Source organism: Watersipora subatra, chromosome 3, assembly GCF_963576615.1.
Source record: "Watersipora subatra chromosome 3, tzWatSuba1.1, whole genome shotgun sequence".
NCBI classification, from domain to species: domain Eukaryota; kingdom Metazoa; phylum Bryozoa; class Gymnolaemata; order Cheilostomatida; family Watersiporidae; genus Watersipora; species Watersipora subatra.
Window position 1 is genome coordinate 54,424,709 of NC_088710.1, and position 21,670 is coordinate 54,446,378.

General features: G+C 35.4%; 2 protein-coding genes across 2 annotated transcripts; both read right to left on the bottom strand.

The window, feature by feature from the left end:
• Positions 1–57: 57 nt before the first annotated feature.
• LOC137391614 (sentrin-specific protease 8-like) lies at positions 58–5,273 on the bottom strand. Its single transcript, XM_068078131.1, has 6 exons — positions 5,138–5,273; positions 3,739–3,827; positions 2,528–2,639; positions 2,112–2,227; positions 600–650; positions 58–501 (listed from the first exon to the last, which is right to left on the bottom strand). The coding sequence occupies exons 1-6, from the start codon at positions 5,248–5,250 to the stop codon at positions 332–334; spliced, it is 651 nt and encodes a 216-aa protein (XP_067934232.1). The 5' UTR covers positions 5,251–5,273; the 3' UTR covers positions 58–331.
• Positions 5,274–19,532: 14,259 nt separating this feature from the next.
• Positions 19,533–21,581, bottom strand: LOC137391572 (uncharacterized). Its single transcript, XM_068078086.1, has 3 exons — positions 21,447–21,581; positions 20,963–21,176; positions 19,533–19,733 (listed from the first exon to the last, which is right to left on the bottom strand). Exons 1-3 carry the CDS (start codon positions 21,534–21,536, stop codon positions 19,648–19,650), a joined length of 390 nt encoding a protein of 129 aa, XP_067934187.1. The 5' UTR covers positions 21,537–21,581; the 3' UTR covers positions 19,533–19,647.
• Positions 21,582–21,670: the final 89 nt, after the last annotated feature.

Sequence of the window (21,670 nt, forward strand, 5' to 3'; positions counted from 1 at the left end):
CATCGATATTCGAGTAAATTTAAAGCCTAGGAATCTAAAATCACTTTTTTATTGACCACGGTAACAATTAACATTGAAACAGAGCAGCGAATAACATAGTTCATAAACAGTAAATAACCGCTGTACCAAGGAGCTAACCACTTACACTAAAACACTGCTAGCGTAAGTGTTTAGCGAATTGTTTATAAATGATTTAAGCATCATTAGTGAAAGAATACTATCTGATTATTAACTCATGAGTTTTCTGTCCTCCTGTATAATTTGACTACGCTACAATTCAGCTATCCAAAACAGAACTACTAACAGTGTTAAGTACTATTGTTTATAATGTTTACACGCTGGCTAAATTTAGAATTATTTCACTCCATTCCTTCCTAGCCTGTTTGATTTGACTTGAAGACAAATCAGAAATCCCGTTTGATGTTGACACTGATTTTCCTGTCATTAGCTCTTTCAGCAAAACTTTGGTTATCTCTATTACATATACTCCACAATCATAACCTGAAATAGCAGTGGTTAACATACGTGTAGATGTAATCGTGATATGAATTGTTTACACATGCACAATCCAAGAGAAGACAATTAATAATTTAGTTTACCATTTTCTTGCGTAGGGGAGTTTCCTTCTTGCACAGGCAAGTCTGCTGGAACTGCAATACAACATTCGAACAATGCCAGTTTCCTTTAAAAAACAAATCAACAATGAAAGTAATTTTCTTTAACAAAGATTTGCTACGCTTCTCGTGTTGCAGAGGAAAGCTAATAACACTAGTAATAACTAGTAACACTAATAATGACTAATAACACTAATAATCTATGTTAAAAATTTTGACACTGTCACTGCGTGCATGCGTTAGTCTTAGTCAGCATAAACGCGGTGTTTCCACATTTTTTGGCTGATTTCATCTAAATTTCACATGCATATGCTCTGCGCTTTCCGCCAAGTCTCTAATATATTTGGTTTTAAATCTTCATCTGGTTCCTGAGAACCCGTCTCATAAACACCCACCTGCAGGATATCTGATTGAAAAGTAAAGAAACCCTAGTGCTAGTAACTAACTAAAGGGTCTCTGTAATATCCAAAGATGTCTAATCAAGGTTGGTAATCTAAATCTTCTATCTCACTCCCATCTTCATTTATTTGAAAACACCATCAATAGTGATTAGACATAAATGAGGAGGCAAAGAGGTAACTGGGAGTAGAATTTATTCACAGATCTTGTAGTACTATACATTTTATAGAGCCATGCTGGTTTTATAGAGCCATGCTGGTTTTATAGAGCCATGCTGGTTTTATAGAGCCATGCTGGTTTTATAGAGCCATGCTGGTTTTATAGAGCCATGCTGGTTTTATAGAGCCATGCTGGTTTTATAGAGCCATGCAGATTTTATAGAGCCATGCTGGTTTTATAGAGCCATGCTGGTTTTATAGAGCCATGCTGGTTTTATAGAGCCATGCTGGTTTTATAGAGCCATGCTGGTTTTATAGAGCCATGCTGGTTTTGTAGAACCATGCAGGTTTTATAGAGCCACGCTGGTTTTATAGAGCCATGCTGGTTTTATAGAGCCATGCTGGCTTTATAGAGCCATGCTGGTTTTATAGAGCCATGCTGGCTTTATAGAGCCATGCTGGTTTTATGATATCTTTGCCATTCCTAATGAGTTTTGTATCACAACCAAAGGCTACCATTAGTTATAGATGAAACAATTATCACTGCATCCATACTAGATAGAAGCTCTTTCCAGCCTTACAAAAGAACTATTTTTAAACTAGTCACAAAAGACATTTTAGCCAGCATATCAGCTAAACATGATATCAGATGGCAAGGGAATTAATCCAAGCATTCCTACTACTACTGCTATTATTTTAGTCTTGGCTTTTCACGCCCTCTTACAAACCTCAACTTCTCGTGCTTCACTATCTTTTCTTCCTTCTTAATTGGTTTTTATCTCTTTGCTATATAGCTATATATCATATAGCTATAAAGCATATAGTTATCTATCAAATAGCTAAACGTATACATATCACGATAGCCATACATCATTTAAAGCTCGTTGATTTCATTATTATTATTTTGGTAATTAAGATGTATCTATTAAATATCACCTACCACCAAGTAAAGGAGCCAAACGGGAGGCTATGTGTGCGGATGTACTGTGGTTCATTTGGTTAGCACTGTCATAATGTGTAAAACTCCTAGAGTTGCCTTCATACACCAGCAAACTCCTGCAATTATACCATATAATAGTGTTTATTGATCCAACTACTTTTACAGCTATAACTGAAGAGTACAGTAAGGGTTCACAACTACCAATCTAGAGCACACAAATCCAAGTTGAAGGCTCACAGTTTCAATTTATACCCAGTTTTAACTAATCCCATTTGGCAAGTAGCCAAATGAATTAATTTTGTGGCAGAGGATTCCATATTCATGCATATTTCAACTCTGACAACCGTGTCTCTAAAGGAAGTAGTATAATATAGTACTTTTGTGCATTTAGTAATACAACACATCTTATATGTTACCAGTGGCTGCCGCCTGTGTGCTCCAATGATGCATTGTCATTGACAGGAAGAAACACGTGCTTCTTTGCTTTAATATCAAGGCTTTCTAGGATCAGGGCCAGCTCTTGGGAGTCTGAAAAATAACCAATCAGGTTAAACAGTAACCAGGAACACACTGTTACAGTGTGTTCCTGGATGTTCCTAGATGGATTTGTCCCCTAGGCAAATAGAGGTACACGATTGACATATGTGTGAAGTGCACGGGTTCCAATCACATACTCCTTACAATTTTAGGAAAACTATGGTAGTTTTCAGTTTGGTTAGAATACACGAGGGTAGACGATTACTGTGTCAGGTAAGATCTGTTGATGATAGATAAATGTAGGAGTGGCAATGGTCTCTTATAGACCTCGGGTTAAAATCTCTATAAATGCTTAGATTTTTAGGCGATGAAAAGCAAATTTATTGCAAGCTTGATAACAAACGCATTTGAGTTTGCTAAAAATTCTTTTAACCTTTTTGTTGATGTAGACACCAATAATCTTATCAGACTTAAATCGGAACAGAATGCTTCATATTTGTAAGTTATGTCACGTCACGATGTGCACGGAACTGTAAAATATGTGGACTAGATGTCTGAAACCACCATGTGGAAAGAACCTCACAGATAATCAATGATGGTGACAGGAATGACATCCATGGTTCCTGTCTACATTAGTAGCTTTAACCTACACATGTTTCAGCTCTAATATAAAACAATTGATCGATTTCTTACAGGGATTAATAGATGAAACTAAAATGATCATAGAATATCTACATTTTGGACAAAAACACAGCAACAATAAATAAAATTCTCATCAGTTATGGGTCACACTGAACATGCAACTAGCATCCAGATAACTAGTATCTAGATAACCAGTATCCAGCTAACTAGTATCCAGCTAACTAGTATCTAGATAACCAGTATCCAGATAACTAGTATACAGATAACTAGTATTCAGATAACTAGTATTCAGCTAACTAGTATCCAGCTAACTAGTATCCAGCTAACTAGTATCCAGATAACTAGTATCCAGATAACCAGTATCCAGATAACTAGTACTATGCTTTTGCAGTTAGCTACTTCAGCACTACCAAAAATAACCTGTCATCAATAAAATGTTATGGCATTATGAAAAAGTTGTACAATGGCTACGGGATGCGAAAGACAAGAAAATAAGCATAGAACTCACTGCCACACATTTTAATGAGTTGAACAACCTCAGCGCAACACAGCACGATATCTGAATTAGATGCTAGACTGAGTGTATTCGTCATGTATCTGCAAACAGAGCAATTACAAACAAATGTATATTTAGGAGTGGGGTGTAAATGGCCAGAGAAAGCGAAACCATCTGATGGTGTTCAACATTACTATTAGTAACTAATTCATCTACAAGTAGCCTATAGCCAGAACGACAAGCCTATGCTTGGACCGCTGAGATTCTATGATTGTCTCAAAAAACAAATCATCAGAAGTTATAGATGTGCTTTTTGCATGCCTGTCTAATGACTTTCCAACACAAAGCTATAGCTATATCAATGTTTGACAATTGCTTTGTATTTCATTGTAGCTTTGGACAGCACTTTTTTGTAATGAAGCAATTTGATGTCACTTCTGGTCTTTATCAGTAGTACCCAAAAATAGAGTTTTTATACTGTATTTATGGCGGATTAGAGTGCCCTGAGTTTGCAACCCGAGTTGATAAACCGAGTTAAAATTACAAACTCAGGTTTGTAAATATAACTCGGTTTATCAACTCGGGTTGCAAACTCGGGACACTCTAATTCGCCATAAGTTCTAGTTTTACAGTACATACATAGTTTAATTTCTATTAGCTAACGGGTGCCTGTCGGTGTACCATTGTTAATATAACCAGATCTATGGTCATGCTACCATAATACCAGTATATTGTACCTTATTTTCACAAACTCGAGTTTGTAAATATAACTCGGTTTATCAACTCGAGACACTATAAGGCTCCATATGTATATCTTTAGCAATCGATGTCTGTAACCAAGAAACTCTTCAACATCTCAAACTACAAAGTCTTAACCTTCATGACATTCTTGAGGGTAAAATGCAAACCTCTGAAAAGTGTGAAACAACTTAAGCTACCAGGAGGTCGCTAATTGAAGCCATACAGAAAGTTTTGTATACATCCCTAAAGCTGATTTTAGCAGCAAGGAAAGTAATTTATCTCAGAGTGAGGCTGAAACTTTCTAAATCATCTTACTATGCCTTAATAACGTAACTTGTGTGGTATTGCAATAACTAGCAGCATTGAGTAAAATGTTTGTATCCATGGGAACATTAAAAATAAAATGATTTTATTGCGTGAAGGTCTGGTTTAGATCTCTCACTTGCTTGTGGTCATCAGTTTTACTATGACATTATAACACCAGCGATATGATTTTAGGAATGAGTTAAAAACATTCATGATCATGCATGGGAGCAAATAACTCCAAAAGTAAACATTGACATTTGAGCCATTCACAAAACTATACTATATATAATTTATGTAGTTGTTAATTGGTTAGGTTACCATATCAAACTGGTGCATTCAGACAATGCTGATAATATTCACTTACTCAAATGCAAATCCAATAAGTTTATCATTCAACCAGTGCGGCCCCTGCAAGAGCTTTAAATCATCTTCATCCAACAGACAATCACCGTAGCTCAACAAGCGATGGGATGCCATCTCATAGAGCAGCACTACCCTTTTCTAGCTAAAATAGTTTCAGTAGTCATGAGGCTTGAGATCCTAATCAATGCAACTTTATTATAGCCGACTTGATACATTATCTTGTCTCATCTAACAAAATATGAAATTCAAATCAATAATCAAACCTGCTCACGATCACCTGAATATACAACTTTTTCAGCTTGTGTGAAATTTAAGTAAATAAGTTAATCTTCATGTACGTTTCTAACCTATGACCTTAGAAGTTTCTTAAAAGTGACAATGAAGAGGCTTGTGAAAGTTACATGGGCAAACGATACATATACATAAATAGCAAATAATCTATATATTTCTCAAAATTGGTTGTATGTGTATTCGTAGTTTTAATTGTCTAGTTATAGCTATTATTTTAGCGCCGCACCCACACGTTAGGAAGCCCCGGATTAGGAAATTTCGATCTAAGGCGTTATCATATTCGATATACCGTAACCACACACTAACTATTTTAGCAAAGCGCCCACACATTACGATGCCCCTGTTGAAAATTTTTTTTCGTAAGGATCAACTACTATATATGGGGTCAAGGCCAATTCTTCTCACTCGGACATTTACAGGAAGAGCTTCGACATTCTCTCTCTCCAATCGATCCGACAAAAAGTACAATATCTCATTTTTACATTTGCACCAGTATCGATTGTGTAGTTGTTTTTGTAGTGTTTTGTGTAGTTGAAATAAATTAGGAGAGAAAATAAAAACAACTTTGAAGGCTTCCAAACCTCGTCAAACAATTGTAAGTTTCCAACTTCATATCATAAAAAAAAGGTTTTGTGCCGCTCAAATAAATTAAAAAAAATAAAACAACTATAAAAGGGTCTAGATGTAAATGTGAAATAATTAGCAAGTAATAGCTAAATTAAATCTGTTTTGCTATTATTACAATATAATATGATTCGGTAATGATACAATTAATGCGAAATGAGAAAACAAAATAAAAATCTTGAATATGTTGAATTAATAATAACAATTCTTGCATAGAAGTGTGTGTGTATAAAAAAAGGTTACTGTTCCAGCAGAAGCTATCTATCAAAACTTTTCTCATGATATTCAGTTTGAAAGTTAGAATGGTACATGTTGTTATATGTTAAATACATAGCAATTTTTTACCAAAGACCTTTTTATTACCCAGGAAACGCCGGGTAGCACAGCTAGTGTATGTGTATAAGCTAAACTAGGCTAGATTTTACCTAGAGTAAATTACACCGTATATCTTTATCACCACTAGAGTAAGTTACACCGTATATCTTTATCACCACTAGAGTAAGTTACACCGTATATCTTTATCACCACTAGAGTAAGTTACACCGTATATCTTTATGACCACTAGAGTAAGTTACACCGTATATCTTTATCACCACTAGAGTAAGTTACACCGTATATCTTTATCACCACTAGAGTAAGTTACACCGTATATCTTTATCACCACTAGAGTAAGTTACACCGTATATCTTTATCACCACTAGAGTAAGTTACACCGTATATCTTTATGACCACTACAGTAAGTTACACCGTATATCTTTATCACCACTAGAGTAAGTTACACCGTATATCTTTATCACCACTAGAGTAAGTTACACCGTATATCTTTATCACCACTAGAGTAAGTTACACCGTATATCTTTATCACCACTAGAGTAAGTTACACCGTATATCTTTATCACCACTAGAGTAAGTTACACCGTATATCTTTATGACCACTAGAGTAAGTTACACCGTATATCTTTATCACCACTAGAGTAAGTGACACCGTATATCTTTATCACCACTAGAGTAAGTTACACCGTATATCTTTATGACCACTAGAGTAAGTTACACCGTATATCTTTATCACCACTAGAGTAAGTTACACCGTATATCTTTATCACCACTAGAGTAAGTTACACCGTATATCTTTATGACCACTAGAGTAAGTTACACCGTATATCTTTATCACCACTAGAGTAAGTTACACCGTATATCTTTATCACCACTTCTAAACCTACCCATTGTCGGGTCTACGTTTTTATTAGCACGTCTCAAAGGCGATATACTGGAAAAAATGTCTTTTTATTGAGTAATGCTTAATTAATATAGTTACTTCTACTTTCAGTTTCAAACAGTTCTATATCATTTATTGGTTTTAGTGCTACGAGTAATTAAGAAACTATTGTAGGTTTTTGGGCTGTGAAATGAATTAAAATAATAAGTGTATTCTTATGAAAATATTTCTGAATTTCGGCATTCAAAGATCTTAGAACGAATCTGCTTCAAATGCAGAGGATTTGCTAAGAATCTATGATAAGAAAGGTTTTATAAATAACTTACATGTAAAAGCATGCTGTAATAAATTACTATGGATTTACCTCGATTTGCATCAAGAAAAATCAAAACATCAATTCAAAAGTAAAACAAGATCTGAAAATATGCGGGGTAATATCAAAGGAGCCTGAAGAACTAACCAACAGTGCAACAAAAGTTCTGGGTCTGAGACCAAAATACACAGCAAATTCTATTGATTAGCACAGAGATAGGAGTCTTCTAAAATTCAGCCAACAGTAAAAAACAACTGGGTATGTCCCATTTTTGAAAAATGCATTGGACACAATCGTGTTACCCTATGACAAGATGGTTTTAAGTGGCATGCACTTATACAAAATGAAAATAAAACTCATGTATTTTGGAGCAATGGTACACAATATAATGAGAGGAAAAAGATGGAAGACTATGCCGGTGAACAGTAAAGTGCTGCTATTATAAAGGGTGGTAAGGTTAGGTGCCAATGCAAGTAGCATGACAATCGAATGCTGTGTAGAGATAGATAACATTGTAAAAGGTGTTTTTTTGTCTGAGAAACATCAATGTTGTAAGTTAGATGATGTGGTAAGTCATTTACATTTAAATAAAGTAACAACTGAGAAATGCGGCAACGGCAACAGACTTGGTAACTGTACACGGATAGGTAAGACTTGTAACAAATGACAACAAGATCAGAGTGGGGAGCCGTTGTCGACAAGATAATTGAGAATGCCATCTATGAAAGTGACTTGACCCTGCTTCAGCTAGTTGAAAAACAAAACATATAAATGCAGAACATGACTGGAAGAAAATAGCTATGGATACTCACTATAATGAAGTAACACATTTCACTGTTATTGACATTTAGCATGTCAGCTATTCAGCCATGTGAAAAAACTGACGAAGGAAACTGCTGCAATAGTTAGAGAGCACCTGAGCTATATATTCTTAAAAAGGTACCTTGTGAGATACTATCAGACAATGGTCCCTTTTTATATGCCTTAAAGTAGAGTGTAAACCAGACATTCAGTTGCACTTATAAGGCTTCGGGTAATGGTATAGCAAACGGAATCATCATACTATCAAAAAAATGTTACCTCACTCATGAGGCTTTGCTACGGATATGTTGTTCTAGTATAACCGTTCGCATAACACTCAGAGTCTTGTTCCATCAACACATATTTAGATGCTCTACACACAAGCACTGTAACATACAATGTAAACAAAATGAGATGCACCGGTACTTACTCGATTACTTACTCGATAGTAATAATACACTTGTAATTAGCCCCATGGGCCTTGAGAAAGTGCCTCAAAAGTAAAACTTTGGTTAGGCTTTAAGTTCACCTAGATTCCAGCATTAAGCTGAGTTATGTTTCAGTCTGAGATTTAAGTCTTAAGTCTCTAACAGTTTTGGGTAAGAAATTGTCATGAAAGAGGCGAGTCATGGCATATATGGATGTTGGTTCACCACGGGCATCAGCACATGTGATTACGGAAGTATCCTTTCTGTCAGTAGTTAGCTGATCAAAAGCTAGAACGTTATTATGCTTACTTTCATGTGATAGGATCTTCATCAGTAAAGCTTCTTTCTGGTTTCTTCTTCTGGATTCAAGTGATTGTAAACCTAGCTTTTTACGGGTGTTGCTGACACTATCTCTACCTTTAAGATTGGCTATGAATTGGTTGCTTGGTTTTTAACCATTTCCAAATTATGTACTGTCTGTCTGTCACTCGAATCTCATACTGTACAAGCATATTCCAGCACAGAACGACACAAAGCTGTATAAGCGAGTTGTTTAGACTGTGATGGTGCATCGTATAGAGTGTGTTTGATGCATCCAAGAACCTTAGAAGTTTTGTTGGTTTTCTCAGTTGAGTGTGTATCAAAGCGTAGGTTAAGACTGTAAGGTGACACCAAGATATTTTATAGCATCAACACATGTAAGAATCCTATCACCCAGTAAATATTGTGGCTGTTGCTGCTCCAAGTTTCCAAATACTATCAGTTCACACTTGGCTGAGTTAAAGGGCATTTTCAATTTAGTTGACCAATCCTAAACTGCATCAATATCAGCCTAAAAATTTCTTTGGTCCTGCAGAATTTACTTCTGAGTAAAACAGTGTACCATCCGCGTACAGACTGACTTTGCATTTTACAGCTGCAGGCAGATCGTTGATATAAATAAGAAACAGTGTGGGTCCCAGGACAGAGCCCTGCGGGACTCCTGAAGTTACTGGGAGCTGAGAAGATGATGTTCCTCGAAGCACCACAGCTTGGTTTCGGTTTTTTAGAAAATATTGAACCCAATTTTTTATTTGGGGATGAAGTCCTTCGATTTGTCGTATTTTAAGCATAAGCAGTCAGTGTGGCACCTTATCAAACGCCTTTTTGAAATCAACGGCAACAGCATGGGTACAGGACCAAGTCTCAGCAGTCTTAACTAAATCATGATATGTAAAGCACAGCTGTGTCTCACATGAGAGACCTGAGCGGAAACCATGCTGGTGATTGTGTAGCACTTTATCAAGAACAACATTTAGATAGTGCAGAACAATATGCTCTAGCAATTCACAAGGAATGCTAGTGAGTGAGATTGGTCTATAACTTGATGGTTCATCAGTTGGGCCGTTCTTGTAAATTGGGGTGACATGAGTAGACTTCCACCAATTGGGCAGCTTGCCACTATCAATAGAAACCTGGAATATGTGTGATAGACATTGTGGTGTCTATCACACACATATTATACTATACACTATACATATTATACTATCCACTATACATATACTCACCTGTTTAATGAGGGTAAACCCTCATTAAACAGTAAATCACGTATATGTAAAACGAAGCACTTCAAATCTTACTACAGTTTGTAAAACAGGGATGGTGGCTCCTTTAGTTTCCAACGCCACAATATCAGCTTAACCCGATTGCACTAAGAATTTATTGCAGCACAAATCATTTAGCACTGAAGATTCTATATTAAAAATCCTTGCTTCAACTAAATGAAGAATTGGTTCTCCCTATAAAAATAAATTATGAGTGGAGTGCGCGGTGTTGAAATGGCCCAGACATAATTTCCAAAATTTTTAGCAAAACTCCTTTATAGGTAACGGATACGCGCCGATCACCGAATATCAGTAGTACGAGCATTTACTGGAATCTTGGCTTATATTTGTAGCTAGTCAATAGTTGGTCAAAAGAACTGATGACACGCCCACTGTATAAGCTTTTCTTGCCAGCGCGGAGGCGCAAGCACAAAGATTTTAGCACGTGGTTTAAGCACGTTAAATACGATTTTAGCACAATCGTCAACTAAAGTAATTATTTGTGTAGATGCGGCACTCTGTTACGTAATTCATTAGCCATCGCTGTACAAACTTGTTGGTTGCCCAGTGCAGTCGTGATATTTTGCAATAGAATGCAGTTCATTGAAAATTTAGCGCATTTGTTTTTAAATAAGGTGACAACAGCGATCCGGTCATGGTGGATATAGGAAGATTATGTTATGCACAACTAATCGGAATCCACACCCAACATCAGTGTAGAATTTGCTTTGTCATGTATGTGATTTGCTGTGGTTAGCTACAGCTTTTCTGTTGTGTCTTGTTCTGTAAGTTCTCTCTCATGAAGACCCTTCATTTGTTTGTTAGTGAGTCTAGTTGGATCTAAACAAGACATGCAATGTTTTGTTCGTTTATTTTTCTTTCCCGTTCTTTTATGCGTCTTTTCCTGTTATGTGTATAGTAATATAGCGTCTCATTTTATTTAGCATACTTTTTAGTTTTCTTTTATAAGCCTTTGATTTTTTATCTAGCACTCTGAAAATATAGACATCTCTATATAGCTTGGAAGTGTCAGCATTTTATTACTCTGATCCGAAATTTCGGTTTCCAATCATGATTTCCTAATCAGAGCTGGTAAAACCAGGCTTTTTGGTTTAAACCGGTATTTATGGTTTAAACTGGTTTTTATGGTTTTTATAATTTTACCAAGGTTTTTGCTATTTTAAGTCTATTTAACATCACTTACTATAACTGCATGATTGAGTATTGAACACACATATGTGGAATCATCTGTTAAAGATGGTACTGTGGGAGTTGTTATGGGAAAATGAGAGAAAACATGGAAATTTCAGAATGAGTCTTAAATCAAACATGATCGATAAAATACGGAGCAGAAATCTTATCACATAAAGTGAATATTTTACATACAGCTCTATGTATAAGTAGGAACTTCATTCCAAGTGATTAGTCATGTGGTAGGGTAGAGCAGAGCATAATGCAGATGCATTGCTAGTGTTTGGAGCAGTGGCAGATGACTCAACTTCTATCACCTGAATATTAGCATCACTGTCTAAATTGGTGTTTTCAGCTTGACAGTTTGCTATGTGAGCTTTAAGCCTATCCGCGTGACCTCGCGTTATGACAGCACACCTATTACATTTTGCCTTAAAACCTTCGCCTTTTGCAGTTCGAGTAAAAAACTGCCAAATGGGATCCTGTTTGCGAGGCTTGTTGGAAATTTGAGATTCAACTTTAACTTTTCAAAACACAAAAAACTTGATAAACTGAATTCTAACAATCCAACTACTTTGACTTGTGCCCAATAAATGAAATATTAGTTTGCAAACTTAAAGTTTTTGCCCAAAAGGAGTTTTTTGTTTTAATTTTTAATTATAAGTAATCCTTTTTCACTGGCCAGACTTAAAAAAGTATTCAGTCATCATTAGAGACGATGATTGGATTAGTATATTTCACATGGTTTTTATATTTCATCAATAAAGAGATCATCATATCACTTGATAAAACCAATTAAAAATGAAATTCACTAATTCATTGTTGTGCTAGGATTTCATGTAGTTGCAACTTGAGCTCTGCCATCAATTTACTACTGCGTTCTAAATAAACTTCCACAGCTGATAATTACATATAATTGCATTTTTACTGCACATGAACTGCTAGGAGCTTAAAATATTATGTTTTTTACAAAAAATAATAAAAAAAACCATAAAAACCGGTTTTTTTCAGGCTGGTTTAAACCGAGCCAACCCTGTTCGTAATGTGTCTCAATTTTAAAAAGAGCACGTTTCTTTTTATGGCTCCATCAGATTAGCATGTCTCTTAAAAGACTAGCACTCCCACATTTTTTTCTTTTTTTTTGTGTGCTCTAGCTTTTTTTCTTCCTAGAATTTCTTAATCTCTTTTTTAAGCTGCAGCAGGTCTTTAATATTTTTTCTCAATTTATAGGTTATGATGGTTCTCTCTGATATCAGTCCTTTTAGGTCTCTACGAGAGTCTTTCTATTTTTTTCTTTTCATTCTTTGCTTGTTGGGCTTTTGTTTGCGCCTAAAACCTCTTATTATCACGCCAGCTTTTAAAGGTTCACTTGCAACAAAATTCACATTGCAGTTATTTTGTATCAAAAGGTTTTTCATGTCTTACTCTGCTGTGTTGTCGGTGCAAAATATGTGGAAGTGTGATTACAAGTTCTCAAAAGCAAACAGTTAACTGCAGCCATCACGAAAACAATGTCGCTTGGAATCTATTTATTTCAATGACGTACTCAAACATTGTGGTTATTGTTTTGACACGTGATGTTATCACGTGAAATAAAAGGCTCAATATAAAATGTATTGTAGCACTAGTTTATGACAAACGCTTCGAGTTCTACCGGAAAGCCGGTATCAAATATAGATGCTCGCTACTTTACAGTTTCGTTTCAGCCTGGTCTAATCATCTAGTCGTAATCTGATCGTGTGACCCATACTTCCTGCCAAATGGCACCAACAATTTCTGCAGCATTTTTTCGATTATCATAGATGACCAACAGACTCCTCATGTATATAAGCGGATGATATCCTTCGAGCTAAGGTTGAATAATTAAACGAATTTTTACGGTAGTTTTAAAGTTTACGGTAGTGAATTTTAATTACTAACATGCATAGTCGTATCTGTGATACTTGTATTCCAAATCTTGACTATTTCCTTAATTTTTCTTTTTAAGTCAGCCACAGCATTTCATGCTTTTTATTGTACACTCATCGTTTATTGTTTTTACCATCACACCTTAGTGTTTATTTCAAGTTCATTCTCATTGGTGGAGTTGTATTTTTAAAAGTTTGGCTTCATATATAAAAAAAATGCGTTTTTTTGCATAACCAGCGCTATAGCGGCACATTAGCGAGGCATTGTTAATGCGCTGTGTCAAAATAAAAATGTTGGTTCATGCTGGTAAGGATAAAACTTGTGATTGGCTCCGGTAGTTGATTCCAGCTACCTTGATGCCATTTCTTTCATTTTCAATTAAAGCTAGTTTCCTCTAAGATTCACTTTCAAACGATGATGACAAGACAGCTTTACACAAACAACTATTTATATATTCTCACTTGCACTAGATGTACAAATGCTCATATTGTAAATTACCACTGATTGTGAAGCTTTGTTATGTTGTTTGATTTATGTCATGATCCTAACATATTTAGGTATGTTGCTGGTTTTATCACTCATTTGGAACATTTTCCCTTAAGAACAATATATTTAAGAACAATATAATAGCTGGACAAATGTTATCGGTATAAGGAATTATTGTCTGTCATCTATCTTTATAAATTATAGAGTTTGTCGTTATCTGTCTGTCCAGCTATAGCTATTAAAATCTTAAAATGACAAGCTCGCTTCGTGCTGGATTTGCGCTCGCGAAGATTGCAATCACGAGTTTCTAAACGCCTATCTCTAACCATAAGGTTACGTAGTTCTTACAATTCCTTTGCTCCTGCCGTATACTGTATACCCTTTTCTCAGTTGCACACGCTAAATGATGTATTAATTGATACATTGCGCCCCCGAGTTATGATACCCCCGATATAAAAAATAATTTTGCCTAATTCTATGAAACACGCGGCTTTTTCGTCCTCGCCATATAAAAGCGAATTTGTTTTTCGCCATACGATACCAAAAAAAATTTTATTGAAATTAAAATTTGATGATAACATATTGATTACGGTGAAATAAAAAAATTTGATATGATATTCACCGAAATATCTTCCACAAAAGATAAGATAAAGATATATCTCTTTTCTCTCGGAAAGAAAGATATCTTTATCTCACTCACTTTCTCAGCTCAGCGTTATTCGTTATGGTAAAAATGGATTCGCAAATAAATAAATAATAAAATTTTAGTTGAATGTTTGAAGTTTAGAAAAATACATACTAAAACCTCTTTTAATTATGTGTTTAGTAAGCTAAATTCATTTACGTTAGATTCATCGTTTATGTTACACATCTGTCTCGAAATTAAGAACCCCCACAGTACGTTTTGCATGAAGTATATTGTAATGTTACATTTTTTGCAGATCATAGCCACTAAATGCACTAAAGTTACTGTAGGTGGTTATAGTTACTAATGTTAACATATTGTTTTGTTACTAAATTTTAATGATGGTCATTTTGATGATTTTTACCCGGGGGTGTTTGCATTAAATAATGACAGGGTTTCTATACCACTCTATAAGATATTTTTGCCTTACGATGCTAACACTAAAATCATATAAAATCATAAAAGTTTATACCAAATAATTTTTTCCATGTAATCATAGCAAAACAGACTATATTTAGCCATTACTTACTAATATTTTCACATTTACATTTAAACACTTACAAGTGTATTTTTTCCTTCTAACTTGTTTCAACAAAACACCTCTCTCATAATATGAAATTTAAAAGTTGCAGTTGTTTGAAAACCTTTACAGTTTTATTTTTGTCTCAATTTGAACTGCACAAAAAAACACTTTTCTCATGATATGAAGTTTGAAAGTTAGAATTGTAAATGTTGTATGTGTTAAATAAAAATAAATTTTCTATGCACAGACTTTTATTACTTTAGCAACGCCGGGCATTCAGCTATTATTAGATAAAAATGATGCTGATGTTCCTTGTATAACACTAATGGAATATTAGTAGCATTGGAATGTGTAGCCACAGCAAACATTTAGACTACTCGTCTCCTATGCATTTCACCAGTCTGTGCAACCAGATCTTTTGCTCTAGTCGTAAATAGTCCTTTCACAATCAAAAGATAAAGAGCATTAAACATCGCTTCATTCATTTTGACAATTTTTACCATTCTTTTTCATTTTTCCGGTGTGGTTGTATTTTTTAAAGTTTGGCTTCACATATAGGCAAAATGAGTCTTGGAGGTAATAAATACTATTTTTGGTCTCCTAATTGTTGATCCTTTCTACTATAGCCCCAAAGTCAAGATGTTCAGAACCTACAGTTCTCACCTCAGTTACATCAATATCAGTAATGATATGATGCAATGTTCAGTATCTCCTTTTATCTCCAGTATCTCCTAAATTTTGCCTAACTAGACTTTGGGTAGCTAGTGTATGGTGTATCCTAGTGTATGGTTTATGATTTATTGTGCAAGGGCATTGCAAAACTCTTTTGAATATCTAGGAAAAGATTTAAAGATCTTTAGTTCTCTATAGCGGACTTAGTGACTTGTGATTGATCTAAATCTCGAACGTCTTGTCTAAAGTTAGAACTTCTTTTATGCCCAGTTATTGTCAATCCTTTCTTTTCGACATGCATGAATAACATTCTTGTCAATAAAGTAATATATATATATACAGTTAAACTCGGATAACTCGCCCTCGGATAGCTCGAACACATGGTTAACTCGAACGGATTTGTTTGGTTCGTTCCCACGCAATGATAAATTGCTTTAGATAACTCGACCTTAACTTTGTTAACTCGAACAGTTTTTTGCCCAACGGCTACCGAGACGGTTGTTATCGCTTTAGAATATCACTTTATCCCAAGCCATAGAGATAAACATCCACTTTTAGTAGTTCTTATGCGTCATTATTACCACTATCGGCATAATGTTCTCGTTAACGATTTTTCCAAAGGTTTGCAAAAAAATAAATTTTACCAAACATCCGCTTGGGGATAGCCTTTTGAAAGCAAGGAGAAGTGAGGTAACCTTGGTTACAATTGGCAACATTGGTTTTTGTTGAAACGCTAAAAAAAATCAAGTTTTGCTTATTTTAATCTGAAAACGTCCTGGCAGTCACATCACCTAAAACAAACAAACAAATCTCAAGTAATAGGAAAATATTTATACTTTCTGATAAAAATTGTTAAGACATTACACGAGAGGCCCCTTAACTTGCAACGAGCAATCAATGCTTTGGATTTATATATATAGTTTGTATATGTACTGATAATTACATGCACTTGCGACAGTCTTCTCATAACTTGAACGCTCTGATAACTTGAACACTTTCTCTCGGTCTCGTGAAGGTCGAGTTAGCCGAGTTTCACTGTATATATAACTATGCATAACTTGTATAACTTTGCCATCTCTGTTCATCTCTTCAAGGCATTGACTATTGACGGCCAAAACTTATCAAGTGATTTCTGTATCAACACCATTTTAAAAAACATGTTCTCGCATTAAGTGTCTCCTTTTAGGATGACTTCTGTATTCTAACTATAATCTCTATTAATCAAATTAACACTACATGTACATAATCGGCAGCATAAGAACTAAATAAACAGCAAAGAATGTAAACATGTGATATTCCTGTAAATTGCAGCGTATTTTGTTGGAACCCATGATTAAAAGCGTAATAGCATTATACACTATAAGCTGGAAACAAATCAACGGTGTCTTTATAAGCGCCACCAACCACATTTGGAGCTTAATTGTTTAAGAATTACATATTCATTTGAACCATAGACCTATTAACTATACTATATTAACTATAGTGTAATAGAAGAGTAATTGCCCGTGTAATAGAAGAGTCTTTGGACAGAAAGTTGATTTGTACCCTAGGACACTTATATTTCGCTAGTATTTAGTTTCGTGAGTAGCATACAGAGTAAAATTTTGCTGCAACTTAATTTCGCAACTCTGATGAGTGCAAAAATATAATGATGTGAAAATAAATGCAGTGGAACAAACAATTATACTTCTCAGGTTCAGTTCGCCGGTAAGAAAAATTTTTCATTTTGGGACTAGTTTGTAATTGTAAACCGCAGGTAGAATTGTATGGCCGAGATCGATAATGCAATGTGGTTGCTTGCTGTTATTTGTTTCTTGGACTACTGTATAATGGAATTTAATTACGCTGAAAATTTTAACGTTTTTGTCACAATTTAGCTTGTTTTTATATTAACGTATTTTTATTTTAACGATCAACGGTGTTGTGTATAGGTATTAAAGGTTGACTTGCAACAAAATTCACATTACAGTTATTTGGTATCAAAAGATTCGCCATGTCTTACTCTATTGTGTTGTAAGTGCCAAATATGTGGGAATGTGATTAAAAGCTCGTAAAAGCTAAAAAACGAACAGAAAATCGCAGCCACACGAGACCGCCCTAGTTTGGATTCGTTTTCCAAAACGGCTAAAATGTGACGTATGTGTGCTAAAACGGCTAAAATGTGTGCGAGATAGTTTATGTTTACACTTTCATGCAACCTTATTCGTCGAACTATTTTCACAAATATACTTCACGCTTGCGATAAAAACCATGTCTATTGTTCTTACGCGTCTATTTTATCGGCATCGTAATGCTGCAACTTTGAGCACTGATATCTCAAAACATAGCATAAAAATATGTTTAATTTTTTAAGCTTAGCTTGAACGATTGCATATCATTCTCTGATAAAAATGATGAGCCTTTTGGTCCGCTATGATGGTTAAAAAATGCTGTAGAAATTTTTCGCGCCATATAGCGGGAATTGTAAGTCACATGATCAGATAATGTTAGTTTCAGTTCAAGTTTGATCTATCGCAAATAGCAAACACGCTATCTCATATTAAACTTGTTTATTTCAATTCGTCATAATGTCTAACGCGTCAGTGTTTGTGTCTAATGTCTAAATATAATATCTAAATATGTATAAATGTCTAAATATAATGTCTAATGTCAGTGTTTGTGCAGCTGCCAAGCTGAGAAGCACCTTTTTTTGTCCAAGACCTGAGAAAAGACCAGACCTTCACCGGGCGTGGAGCAACTGGGTGAAGCTGGATGTGACAAACTTTATTTATTCGCCTGCTTACTCTTACCTTTGTTTTCGCCAGTTCAAAGACGACATGTTTTCTAACCTGTTTGCATACTCCACATATCACCAAAGCACGTGAGTAATTTATTTTATGAACTACTTGTATTAGTAGTTGTAACTCGGGTTATTATTTAGTATTCTCCTAATAGTACTGTATTAATCTATATTTAATATAACAATATTAATGTCATTTAATTGTAATATTATATTATTAGTATTTTATCTTTTTAATAACGTGTATTATTCTTATTATAATAACAAAACTAATTCATACTGCATATCTATCTGTAAAACGTAATATATTAATATATAATTGATAAAATAATGTTGTTTCACGATTAATTTCGCCAAATTTCTTAACCCCACTCACTTATAGATATGTTATATAAAATAGTTATTGTCATTTTCTGGTATCATCGTTAATAGCATATTACTATTATTAGTTGATTATTATTAGTATTAGATGAAGAGTTTGTGCCAACCACTGAAGACTGGGAAGAGTTTGAGCGCTATGTTGGCCAGCATCAAACGCTCTCCAATTACATGTAAGATAGAGCTGAACTAAACCAAACTTGACAAAATATAAGAAATATCCATAGAGTTATTACTCACATTTTATGTTTACAATATCATGGATTCTGATAGGGTTTTGTAAAATCTGTGTCATGATTGCATGGCTATATATTTATTCTTTTTCTGATCAAGCAAATATGATATAATAACAGGAAATGATATTGTACAAATCTTATTGCAAGTCAACTATTGTGTTGTGATTTCAGAGCCGAATTCTCCTTCAAAGAGGAGAAAATAATAGTAAGTGTGACAGCACTCCAGCGACTATTTCACTGTCACACCTGCGCCCTCCCCTGCTCATTCACGATGGTGCGAAAAGGCGGATGGGTAGAGTTCAAGGTTACATGTGCCTCCTGTCACCGATCGTACACTTAGGAAACAACTGCCAGGGTGAACAGAGCTCCCGTCATCAACCCCCTGCTGGCAGCTGCATCACTCTTTTCTGGCGGATGCCTTACACAGAACCTCCGTTTTCTGTCGCTCCTGAACATCGCAATACCAAGCCACAGCGTTTGCCTCTACCAACAAAGAGAATACTTACATGGTGTGAGTGTTAATATTTACTCATAAACTTGGAAAATGTGAGTAAAAGCTTGGCACACTAATTGAATAACAACATTTAGAAACAATTTTTTTTTTGAAATGAAAATATGTCATCCTTCAAGCAAAATATGTTATAATTCAAAATTCTGATTCTTCATCATAATATAGCACAAAAAGGGGGAAGATGATTCTACATTCTTAGACTAATGATAATGATACAAATTAATCCTGTATAATGAAGTTTTACAATATATTACAGTGTATTGCTGAGCAGTACACCTTGCATAACGAGGGATTGATGGCAGCAATCGATTGGGAGCTTGGTTTGGCAGGTGACGGTAGATGCGATAGTCCGGGGCATTGCGCACTATACAGAGCCTACACTATGATGGATCAGAGCTGCGGTTTAATAGTCAGCAGCCATCTTGTCAAGGTAAAACTTTGACAATTTTTACTTCGCAGCCTGACAAAAACCCAAATTTTTTAGTAGATATCAATACATAAACATGAAGTTGCTCATCTAGCTAAATAGTTCATTCAAATAATGTGAAAGTAATTGTTGGTCGTAACTTTCTTTACTTTGCAGTCAACAGAGACCACCAGCTCTAACACCATGGAGCTGAAAGGCTTCAAGCGATGCCAGTCCGATCTAATTTCCCACAGCCTGAGAGTGAGGTCCATTACAACGGATGTTGTTACAAAGGTTGTGTGCATACTGCAAGCTTGTGTTTTGGCTTATGCCGCAAATTTGTCGCCGTGAGCGACGGCCTCTACCTGCATGCTTGGTGTCTAAGATTCGGGCTCTTTTCCCACCAACGGATGATGAAGAAGAGTTTGCAGACTTGCAAACAAGATTTGCGGCATAAACCAAAACACAAGATTGCGGTATGCACACAACCTTTTCCGAGCATTTGGCGATGGCTCTCCAAATGGGAATAGATTATCTACCAAAACAACTATTGAAAAACAATAATTGCTGATCATCAAAATAATCTCGATCTTTATATAATAAAATCATAAAACTAATACACTCTCTACTGTAGTAAGTGTACAAGGCAAATATACCAGTTCTCCTTGTGTTCCACGAGTTCAGAATATGTGTGTTCAAGTGATGCATTAAATGTGTAACACAAGAATTGTAGATAATGCTTGACACATTAGCATAGCCTTGGTGTTGTTGGCATTAAATGAATATCCAACTCACTATGATATCGCAGGTAATTATTCCACCTCAACTCAAAGGGTGCAGACGCCACAAATTCGTTTACATCAGGATGCATACGCAGGCATTCTTGCTCCCCTCGGTCAAGGAGACAATGCGCAAACTCAGCATAATGGCAGCACAAACATTCAGGAAGAGATGGCATGTCTTGACAACGCTCGCAGGCACACCACTCTGTAGCCGGTGGTATTAGCTCCTAAAGAAATGAACAGATATGTCTATGCAACCATAGCTAATACATCAGGTCGATGTTATCCAACAGTATATCAGTGCAGCACTAGATTTAAATATTAAAATTGTTAATGTTGTCATTCGAGAAAAATCTGTAATTATTTTTTCGCAATATTGAAGCGATAATTATCATCATTAAAATCATATATAACAATATTCGTTCTATCACTCTCAAGCTAAAACTATTACTACTAGCTAGCTTGGCACATAAGAGCTGGCTAGTGGCGGTGCTTACTTGCTGGGAGGTTTGATTCTGTTGAGGATCTTCTTCAGATAGAGCGTCAGGCTCGAAACGCCAGGGTCTTAACTCTTCAGAATTTGACATTTTTTATGACCGCAACTCAGACATGAATAGTCGAACGGAATGGCCAAGCCGAAACTGTAAAGTAGCGAGCATCTATATTTGATACGGGGTCGTAGGTAAAACCCGAAGTTATTATCATAAACTATTGCTACGAT

Coding starts and splice junctions, on each gene's coding strand:
- LOC137391614 (XM_068078131.1), bottom strand. CDS start 5,250: ATGGCATCCCATCGCTTGTTGAGCTACGGTGATTGTCTGTTGGATGAA. Junction 2,228..2,527: donor CACACAGGCGGCAGCCACTG/GTAACATATAAG, acceptor GTATAATTGCAG/GAGTTTGCTGGTGTATGAAG. Junction 651..2,111: donor TTTGGCTCCTTTACTTGGTG/GTAGGTGATATT, acceptor GTTGTATTGCAG/TTCCAGCAGACTTGCCTGTG.
- LOC137391572 (XM_068078086.1), bottom strand. CDS start 21,536: ATGTCAAATTCTGAAGAGTTAAGACCCTGGCGTTTCGAGCCTGACGCT. Junction 21,177..21,446: donor AGAATCAAACCTCCCAGCAA/GTAAGCACCGCC, acceptor TCATTTCTTTAG/GAGCTAATACCACCGGCTAC. Junction 19,734..20,962: donor TAATTACCTGCGATATCATA/GTGAGTTGGATA, acceptor CTTTGTTGGTAG/AGGCAAACGCTGTGGCTTGG.